The 10485-nt window shown below is 41.7% G+C and overlaps 1 protein-coding gene and 1 long non-coding RNA gene across 4 annotated transcripts in view; one reads left to right on the top strand and one right to left on the bottom strand.

The window, feature by feature from the left end:
* The first annotated feature begins 2416 nt into the window (after positions 1–2416).
* The window catches only part of CACNG2 (calcium voltage-gated channel auxiliary subunit gamma 2), a 155124-nt gene continuing 147055 nt past the window's right edge, over positions 2417–10485 (top strand). Inside the window, exon 1 of one of the 3 annotated variants that reach the window (XM_034403691.3) lies at positions 2417–3746. In XM_034403691.3, the coding sequence (XP_034259582.1) occupies positions 3536–3746 (211 nt within the window). In that variant the 5' untranslated portion in view covers positions 2417–3535. The remainder of the gene's footprint in view (positions 3747–10485) is intronic. The other 2 variants (XM_034403689.3, XM_034403688.3) reach the window with 2 other exon arrangements.
* On the bottom strand, positions 8601–9066 carry LOC117655860 (uncharacterized). Its single transcript, XR_004588809.3, has 2 exons — positions 8997–9066; positions 8601–8872 (listed from the first exon to the last, which is right to left on the bottom strand). It is a non-coding gene; the product is annotated as an uncharacterized LOC117655860 (long non-coding RNA).

Genomic DNA, 10485 nt, shown 5'->3' with positions numbered 1-10485 from the left:
TTGAGTTGGGCTGAGAGAGAGTGACTGGCCCTAGTCACCCAGCTGGCTTTCGTAGCTAAAGGATTAGAACTCACAGTATCCTGCTTTCTAGCCTAGTGCCTTAACTACTAGACCAAACTGGCTCAAACTGGTTCCTCTATGCAGTTCAGGTCTATGATAATTTGGGATGAATTCACAGTTGACATAAAATTTAAACTTATCCTGTTCTCCCATCAGGGTATCAAAATTAAAAATTCCCTGCACCAGAGGCTGGGGGACCCATCATTATCCTGGGCATGAAGTCAAATAACTTTACTAAGGATTCTGAGGTAGTACACCAACAACATACCTACCTTACTCTGGCATCCAACTCCATAGATAGGATGCCACATCCAGCCACTTGTGGAATGCAACAACTGGTCACCAATGATTAAATGATGTTTAATCATTATATGGGTAGTCCTTGAGATCTTTATCAATTTTAAGAGCATTAAAAAAGTAATCTTAAAGAATGATGAATATTTCTCATATTGTATATGACTCTGGCAGGTAAGTCATTTATCTTTCACATACTGATTAATAGAGATCAGATCCTTGAATGATTGTTTAATCAAACCCACTCAGCCTTTAAAGAGAGAAGGAGAGAGAACAAGAAAGGTTTACAGGGTTATGAAAATGTAACACATCTCAATCTCTTCTACAAATTCAATTTCCTCACAAAGTCTTCTGAAAAAATTGCACTGGTCTTTCCAGTCTATCTCGTTTTCTGATTTATGAAATTGTTTAGAGATAAATAAAATTGATTGGATCAGAAATCCCAAAGGTCCTTTTCCAGGAGGCAACTGGATTTTCTTGTTTTTTCTTTTGAAGATGTTTCATTTCTCATCCAAGAAGCTTCTTCAGCTCTGACAGGATAGTGGGGAAAGGAAGGATTTATATTTCTTGCAGACAGCTGGTCATCTGAATACTTTTAGTGGGTTGTTGAAGCACTTGGAGGTTTATCTGTGTCCTCAGGGTCATCTGAGTGGTGCTCCTCGTTCCTGTAGTCTGCAATTGGATCAGAAAGCAGGTGAGGATCATATAGTGTCCTTTACTATTATATTAATTAGTGATTAAGTGTTTTAGAGTTTTCAAATATTTCTTGGGTCCATTATTAACTAATTACAATTGGAAAAGAGATGGAAAGGCACTGAACTATTGCAGATTTATTGGTTAAATGCTTTATGACCTAATGGTTATCACCTTTGTTTAACAAAGAAATCTCAATGTTGGAATTTCACAAAACCTTAAATAAAGTACTTTGTTATACAAGTACTGTATATAATACCCATTGTTCAGGCAACATGTCAAATCTTAACATGGATTAGTAAAGGAATGAAATTATTGTGTTCACGTAACTTTCTATGACCAAACAAATTAACTACATTAGGCTTTAACTTTGTGGCAAGCACATAACACTGAATCACAATCAATGCAATGTTATTTTATCACACTACACAGTTAGAAATTAAAATAACCTCCATGGCCTTAAAGAGGGAGGAGTTTAACTACTTCATGGAGAATAACTTTAGTCATGATCTCTGTATGCTACATCCAGATTCACTAGCACATATGTTCAAATTATCATACACAGATTACTTAAATGAGAGTGAGCTATTATCCTCAAATTTTACTTATGGGTTCCCCAGGCCACTTCAGGAAACAAAGTAATGGGATTGGCAGTGATTTGGTCTGATCCTGCAGGGTACTTCTTATTGCCTTATGCTCTCCTCTCTCTTTAAGAATTTAAAGGTGTTTCAAATATAAAATTCATAATCTTTTTGTCTGCTTTATTCTATACTCCACAAAGAAAATATATACCAATCTGGGTTCTTACAAGAACCTTCTAAAATGGGGGGGAGGGGGGGAGAGAGAGAGATTTCCAGCTATTAAAGAAGGAATAAAACAAACATTGAGCAAAAGTAGCTATCTGTCCTCCCTACCCCCGAAACACACATTGAAGAATAATTAGTATTGATTTTTCTTGCTTTTATTTTGTTTTGCTAACACACATAATGCGCTATATTTTTCTCTATTTCATTTTCACTGTCTTCTAGTTGAAGTTTTTGGCTCGTCTAATTGTGATGTGACAATTGAATTTGGAAATTGAATTAGGCAGGTTTGACTGGAATGCAAATAAAGGGGGGACAGAGAGTGGGGAAGACCCAGATATGCTTCTCTCCGAGCTCCTGAAACCTATGGGAGAGATATTTTCAGGGATTGGGAGAAGAGGAGTGAAAATGGAAAAGGACAAGCAGGAAGGCTAATAGCCCCGCCCTTCCTGCTTCTGAGAGCTAGCTAGGACAATTATTCTCACTTACAGATGCTGGCGAAGAGGATCTAGGAAGTGAAAGATTCCCCTCACCCCCACCCCACCCCAATCTCCAATGCCTCCTCGGTTTTCCCGGCAGCACCCCGGGCAAAGAGGTAACAGAGCTGTTCTTCAGCACCGCGGAGTGATCAGTGCAGGGGAGCTGTCCATTTCAGCACCACCACGTTAATGCAGTAGGTGGAGAGCGGAATTCACAAGGAAAGCGAGGCGAGAGACACCGACGGGCAGCGTATCCTGCAGCAAGGCTTTCTGGTTTCCTTATCTTCAGAAGCTTTGCAGAGAGGGGGCAGGAAGGGGAAATCCATCTCGAAAACCCATCTGGCAGAAATTCCCCCCCTCCCCTGCCCAACTGTTAGCTACTACCACTCCAGAAGCTCACCACCTCAAAAGAGAGAGAGAGAGAGAGAGAGTAACAACTACTTCTCTACCACTGCCTTGGAGGAAGAGCCATGGAAGGCAAATGCTCAGCACCTGTTCAGTTGAAAGCAAGGGCTTACAAGAAACTGGCAAGTCTGGCTTGGTGGTAAAAGGAAAAAAAAGGAGAAGAAAAACAGGGTCAGAGAAGAAAAGAATTGAAATCAAAACCAGCAAACAGACAAAGTAAGGGGAAAATCCAAGGAATATACACTGGAAAGAAAAGGATTGTTCATGGCGCAGGCTGCAGAGCTAAGCAAGAAGACTGAAGGTTGCATCTCTACTCTTACAGTCTCTAACTGTCTAGGTCCAGATAATGAGAGAGTGTGTTGAGAATGCTGTTTCGGTTGCCGCTGCTGCTGCTGCTGCTGCTGCTCCCCTGTTCACTGTGGAAGCCATCTCCAAATTAGCCATCACATATGGAAACTGGAGACCAGAATTTTAGAAAAAGGGATTAAGGCATCTCATTTTGGGGGGAGGGTTACCTATTTTCTTTCTTATTTTCTTTATAATATTATATAAAATATTAACAACTGGAACGTTTTTTTTTTCCTTTTGAAAATCAAGCCTCTTCTGTGTGATTTTTTTTTTCATTTACACTGATTCAGTGGGCTTTCTTACCTCTTTTTTTATATATAGATTCTCTCTATTGATCTCAAATAGTTATTAAGATTATCATTTCTTTTACTAACATTATACACACACACACACACACACACACAAACAGCCCAAGAATCAGAAAGCAGTTGGGTATTTGTATAATGAAGAATTATGGGGCTCTTTGACAGAGGTGTTCAGATGCTTTTAACCACCGTTGGTGCTTTCGCTGCCTTCAGCCTCATGACCATAGCTGTGGGAACCGATTACTGGCTTTACTCCAGAGGGGTTTGCAAGATGAAAGGAACCGGAGATAATGAAACCAGCAAAAAGAATGAAGAAGTCATGACCCATTCTGGATTATGGAGAACCTGCTGCTTGGAAGGTATTTAAATCTAGATCTCTTCAATTCTTTCATCTTTCTTTCCCCCCCCCCCACTCCATACTCCCCATTCCACCATTTTCTCACTTCAATCCCAACCACAAAGAAAGCAGGGTGTTTGATTTAGTTACAGAAGAGAAACAGTCAAGTTGTCAATATAAGGCAGGCACGTTCCCATTATTCCCCCTCCCCTCCCCCGTCCCTCCATTTGTCTCCTTATGCCCTGAATTGCTTGGTAATTTCTGGTTTCTGTTGTGTTCCTTTATAAAATGCAAGTCAAAAGTTGCATAATTGGAATGGGTTGTTGGGTTTATTTAAAAAAACAGGAGGAAATAAGTGGTCTTCTTTTTTGAACTGGATTGATGAAGTCTGGGACAGGGAAACCAAAGAAAGAAAAGCAAACTTCCTATCTAGCTGATTTTCTTTGCAACCATTTATATTCTTAAAGTCATCCTCCAACTGTAGATTGTGTTATGTCTAGGCAGCTGTCTCATTTGGTAAACTCAAATGTCCCTCATTGCCTTGGTCCAGAAGAGTTTCTTTTTTAAGCAATGGGAGGGGAAGCTTTCATAATGGTCTCCAGGCAACCATCATATAGTTTGGGTTAGATGTGGTTTTGTTTGCTCTCCTTTCTAGAACTTGGGGCTGATGAAGGGAATTTATACACTCAAATCTCCAAATGAACAAGTGGTGGAAACAGGAAGGGTGAACACCCTTTCTAACTCTTTCCTCTCCTCCTCCTCCTCCTCCTCCTCTAGTGGGAAAGTGAAGGAGAACATGCCAAGTCTGCTCTCACCCGTAATATGCCGGGATGGCAGCTGAAGAAGCCGCAGGCAGCTAGCTTCTAAAAAATCAGACACTGGAAGAGGAGAGAATCAGTGTGCAAGAGATGTAGGGGTATTAGTGTACAAGAGGAGATGATGATGATGATGATGATGATGATGATGATGATGATGATGCGGAGAACTATGGAGAGGACAATCGACTGTTGACCGTTCAGGTCCTCTGGAGGGTAGGGGTGCTTGATAGTTAGGAATTCCTAATACCCCGTGTTCTTTAAGATTAGAACTAGCATGGGGAAGGGGTCAGAGTGGACACGCGTCTACAGGCTTGTGTTGTGTCCCCGCCTCAAAAGCGAGCTAGACCTGATAACTGCCAGTGATGCCAGGGTTGAGAACGGGAAAATATACCCCGCAAGATTGCAAGCGGGATCGTCTGTAGAAGCAGGGGAAAAGAACATCAAATGAGCCGAGCTGCCCTAATAATCCCTCTTTTCTCTCGCCCCAGCTCACCATTCCCTAAAAAACAAAAAAACAAAAAACAAAAAAAAAGGAAAGGGGAAAAGAGAAAGCAAACGCTGTTCTTTGGAAATGATTGTAGCCAGGAAAGAGAACATCTTCCACTCTCCCACCCACCCACCCCCAAACCCGCCGTTCTTGGTGCAAATGGTTGAGTGATGGCAGAACATGTTTTGAATAGCTAAGTGACTTCATTGAGCGATGGTCTGTTTGACGCATACTGCATTTGGTGCCCTTTCTCTCTCCAAGCCGCTGCCTTTTAACATATTCTGCAGAGGACCTTCCGCCTGGGTATCTTCAAGCCAGGGGTAGGGGGGTGGGGAAGCAAAAGCAGCCAATTAATCGAGGGTGTTTCGAATACACCCCCGAGGGCGCGCGTCCACCTCTAGGGAAGTGAGATTATACGTGCCAATATTTAGCCATCCAGCCAACCCGACAGCCTATCAGGCAGGCAGCGCCGTTTCCTTAACCCGCGAACCGAAAGCTGCGATGTGACCTCTTGATGAAAGAATACGGTCTAGAAAGCTCAAGAAAGGGGAGCTTAGAGGAGGAGGTCCGGGGCGGCGGGGGGGCCAGAAAAGAGAAAAGCCCCTTCTTCCTTCGGTGCCCTTCTCTGGCTTTAGGGATGTTTAGGCAGTTGGTTGATGGGGGAGACAGCTGGAAACAGTCGGGAAGGAGCCAAGCGACCCTTAGCAGAGATATCGGGGTGGGGGGGAGGGAAAGGGGATGTCGCCGTATTTTGTGGTTGTGCGATTGCGCTTCTAGATCCTCGGGCACGTACCTCTGGCTCCAGGACATTTGGCGCGGAGCGGGGAGGTGAGGAGGCGGGGTGTCAAGGAGGAGAGCCGGGAAGGGGGAGGGGGCTTTCTCCTTTCGCCCGTTTTTGTAGGAGTCTCTCTTCTCCCTCCCCCCCCACCGCTTCTCCTCCTCCTCCTCCTCCTTTCCATCCACTCCCCACCTCCACCCCTCTCCCGCTCGCCTGGACTGTGATCGCCCGGAGATTTAAAAAAAAAAAAAGAAGAAGAAGAAGAAGAAGAACCAAGGACGTTTTAATTAAAAGCCCCTAATTGTCCCCACCTCAAAAGGCGCCGCCTCGCCAACCTCTTGAAATCGAGGGGCTCGTTTTTTCTCAACCGACTTCGGGCTCTTCATTCTAGCACAGCAAAATGGGTGTGAGATGTAGGAGCAGCAGCCTTGGCTCTGGGCCTACCCGGTGCTTCCCCGCTCCCTTGGACCGGGGAACTATTTTACATGCCATCCCGCAAAGCCTTTTGCAGCCCGGACTTGAGAAGCCGAGCATGGAAGCTGCTTTATTCGGGACTCTTCTTCTCCAACTCACTTTCCTTAAGACCCTGGAAAATAAGCAAGCCGGCGCCCCCTCCGCCTGTTGCTGCCCATTCCCTAAAGCAGTGCCTAGGAAGAGTGTGCCCTCCGCCAGCTCTCAGGGTCAGGGAGCTTCTCTGCTTTTGACTTGCTCTTGGTTCTGCGCAACTCACCTGAGCTCCAAGTGGATCTCCAGACCCAGTTGTCCCAAAAGCTGAGATTCTAGTGGATCACAGACCTTATTACTCCCAAAGGGCTGGCTGGGCAGGACTGTTGGTCTTTCCTCAGCCCCTGGCGCCAGAAGAAAAGCCTTCTGGGTGTTTCTGATCTGTCCCCTTTCAATTCTGAGATAGCTCTCCTCCACACACACTCCCTGAGAAATTCTTATGTTCCTTTCCACCAACTGAAGTTGATCACCAGGAAGGGAAAAAGGTCACTCGGTGCCTCTGCTTCCTGCCAAGGTTTGATTGAGAAACTGTTTGGCTGGATTCATACAACACACTAGATTACATCAGTGTGCTTTCAGAACACAGAACTTGTCTTAGCATGTGTATGAACTAAACCATCATCTTAAACCACAGTGTGATGTGTGGTGAACATTAAAACTGTGCTTCATTAACCCAGATCTAGGCTTTAGCATGCTGTGTGAACTTGGCTAATGTCTTTTTGTACAGTTGACCTGGTTTATGTAATGCATACACATGTTAAATACATACCGTGTGTTTCTTTGGTTTTGGATGAGCATGAAGCAAGTCACTTTAGTCTGCAAATTCCGTGGTAATTTAATGTGTTGGGATTGATTGAGTAAAACATGATTAAAGAAGCTTCGCCTTCATTGTGAATATCTGAAGGAATACTGAAATAACATCTTCAAACTGGAATTTCATTTTTAAAAGTAGCTTTTGTTATAGAGTCTGTAGTTCTTGGCAAGAGGGATTTAGGTTTTTAAATTTAATTTAGATTTCTGTTTTAAGGAAGAATCTGATTTTTCTCTGAAAATGTGCAGAAAAAAAACCCAACCCCCCCACACAAAAACTCTGAAATGCAATATATTTATGCCTCTACCAAGGTACAGATCTTCTTGGATATTTCTTTTTAAGAAGCTGCCAGGGTTGTGCTTTAAAATATGGGATAGAAGTTTGTGGTTAACCATTGAGGTCCTTCTGCCAGTCCCCTCAACATAAGAGCTAAGCTAAGGTGGCCTCTGGCTGGCCCTAGTGGTCTTTCCAATTCAAATGAACAAGGACAGGGATTGATTGATTAATATTACTAGTTAATAGTGACATCAATCTGTTCTCCTTTTAAAGCTGCCGTCTTCCAAAAGTAAGCCCAATCAGACACAGTGGGCTTATTGTTTCTTTTTTTCTCTGCAAAATATATTCAACAGGAGTACGAGCATCCCTATCCAATTATTACATGGCAACTTAATACCGTACTATGGGAGGCACTGAACTGGGATTGACAGGACAGTCACGTAGAATGTAACATCCCTGTGGGTCAGGATTAGATAGATTGAAGTATGTACTGAATGTAGCATCAGAAGCAATTTTATCTAGCCCCTAATGGCTCAATTAAAAAAACTTCAAACCATATAGTAGAACCTATGCCCACAATTTTATCCATAAGGAGAACACATATTTCTATTAAAGTTTTTCAAAATTATGTTGTATTTTCTTTTTGATATCTGAATGTAATATACATTATACATATTTGTATATAATGTTCTGGTTCAGCACATGTGCTGCATGAAGGCAGGCTGCCCATATGGTTATTATCATGGTTATTAACATAATCAGCTAGATGTTTAGACTGGATTTGGCATTTTTATCTACTTATTGAGTCCTTCCCAGGGACCTAGAATAGGCAGATGTTGTCTAATTATCTTTCTGACTATCTATCTCACCCTTTATCTATCTCTCTCATTATCTATCTCTATGGCAAGCATACCTAATACTCCTTCCTCCTCCTATTTTCCCCACAGCAGCAGCAATCTTATGAGGTGGGTTGGGCTGAGAAAAAGTGACTGGCCCAGAGTTACCCAGTCAGATTTCAAGCTTAAACAAGCCTAGAATTCATACTCTCCTTTTTCTAGGCCAGCACCTATCCCATAAGCTGCTTGCTTAAAGATTGAAAAGGATGTTCAGGAATGCATCATTCACAGTGATGGAATTGCAATATTTAACGCCTTCGCTCATTTTTTTTTCTCCTAATCAAAACTCAAAATTGTTTTTCCATCTATACATTCAAACACATCTTTTTAGGAAAATAGGATCATAGGAAGCTACCCAAACCCCACTGAAATCATCAAACAGCTTTCGGTTATGCTTTTTAGACAATTATTTTTTCTAGGTCTATCTAGCGATGCTGTGGATAAAGTCTTTGGCTTGTAAACAAACTGAAACCAGCAAACATTTTCCAGTCAGATGTTGATAACTTTAGAATGGATATTCAATATTTGGAGAATAGTCATATTTTTGTAGTTAATAAACTCCCTTCCTTCTGCCATGCCTGAAGGACAAAATAAGAACTATTTAGAGTTGAAGAAGTATCTGATTTAGAAACTCTTAGAAAAATAGGCTGATAATATGCCTATTATATGATAATAATAAAAAATTATTTCAAAAGCAATTACCTTGATCTTTCAGGACAAGTTTGATTCCCAGCTCCTTATGAAAATATCTGAGGAGAAAATCTTTAAAAATTACTGATGTAATTTTGATTGCTGATTATAGATATGTAGAAAATACTCAGAGCTATTAACATCTATATCCATGCATTATATGATCTTCTTACAAATGAAGATAATTAGAATTACTAGATAGGTAAGTTAAGAACTTACATCTAAAGCAGCCTTCAGTTCAACTGTAACCCAAGAATCCAGATAGGAATTCTAAGAATTGCAATCCCAACAATTCTGGAGGTCACTAGGTTGAAAAAGGTTGCTACAGGGACTTAGTTAGGTGTAAATTCAGCTGCATTTTAGAAGCCTTGTTTCAAGTAAGCTTTTAGCTTCCTGCTGTATAGCAGATTTTTTTTTTTTTGCTGTAGCAGATTAATTTTCTGTACTTGTTCTAGGAAAGGATCATTTCAGTTTTTAATTGCTCATTTGCATGTCAAGGAGATGAAATCTGCAGCCTTCCTTCTGCCACACTGTTTGTTCTTGCAGAAATTGTTTTCTTTCTTTCTCATGGCTAATTCTCAGTAGTTTTTATCTATTGTTTTTGTTTAATGCTAGATCTGAGCTTCTCATAAGTAGAAACTAATGTGGTCTCCTTCTAAAGAGCTCCAGAAATAAAAAAAGAAGGATAACTTTGTGCCTTTGGAAGCACATAGGAATAAATGTGGTTTTTTTTTTTTTCTGGTTAAAGGCTTGGTCATGTCATTGCTATCAAAGAAAGATTGGTTACTGAGACCTGTATATAAGCAGAGGAAAGAAAGAACGTCTACTAAGAGGAAATATGGGAGATGTAAAGCAAGTTAGACATCATAGGTGGGTTGCCTAGAGTGATGACAAGAAGCTGAATGCAAAATCTAGTGTTGGAAAGAAATGCCATCTAGGAAATTTTTTTTTGGAAAATGCTAACAAACTCCCTGCTTCCCTTTTGTGGGAAATTTTGACCATGACAAAAGTCAATTCTGGTCAGAAACTGGGATAGAAGGCAGACAGCTGTTAGCTAGCTTTTTTTCTCTCTTTTCTCACATTACTGAGGCCAAACCCCTATTATTCAGTTTCAGTCTCTCATCCTTTTCTCTTCATCTCTTGTACCTGTCATCTGTGTTTTACACACAGAGGCGCATACATACACAGAGGCCCCTATGGAATTCTGCCACTGCCCTTCAGCCTCAGTCTGTTCTCGGTTTTCCAATTGCTTTCATATTAATCGGCCATCAGACTTTTTGTCTGATAGACACCAGTTGTAACTGGTGACGGGCATGCTGTTCCAGTTTTGTAACCTGCTGTGCTTGGCTTCCTCAGTTTTGCCATTCCCAAACACCTGCAAATAGTGCTAAGGCTTGCACAGCTTTGCTCTTGCACATCCAGGCGGATTTATAATACAACCTGCTGTTCCAGCCTGAGATCTCCTCGGAGCACAACATTCTCAGCTGCTGTGGATGAAGGC

This window comes from Pantherophis guttatus, chromosome 7 (assembly GCF_059756535.1).
Source record: "Pantherophis guttatus breed Tessera chromosome 7, ASM5975653v1, whole genome shotgun sequence".
In the NCBI taxonomy this organism is placed as follows: Eukaryota; Metazoa; Chordata; class Lepidosauria; order Squamata; family Colubridae; genus Pantherophis; species Pantherophis guttatus.
Note: the sequence above shows the minus strand (reverse complement) of the source record. Positions and strands in the feature narration are given on the sequence as shown.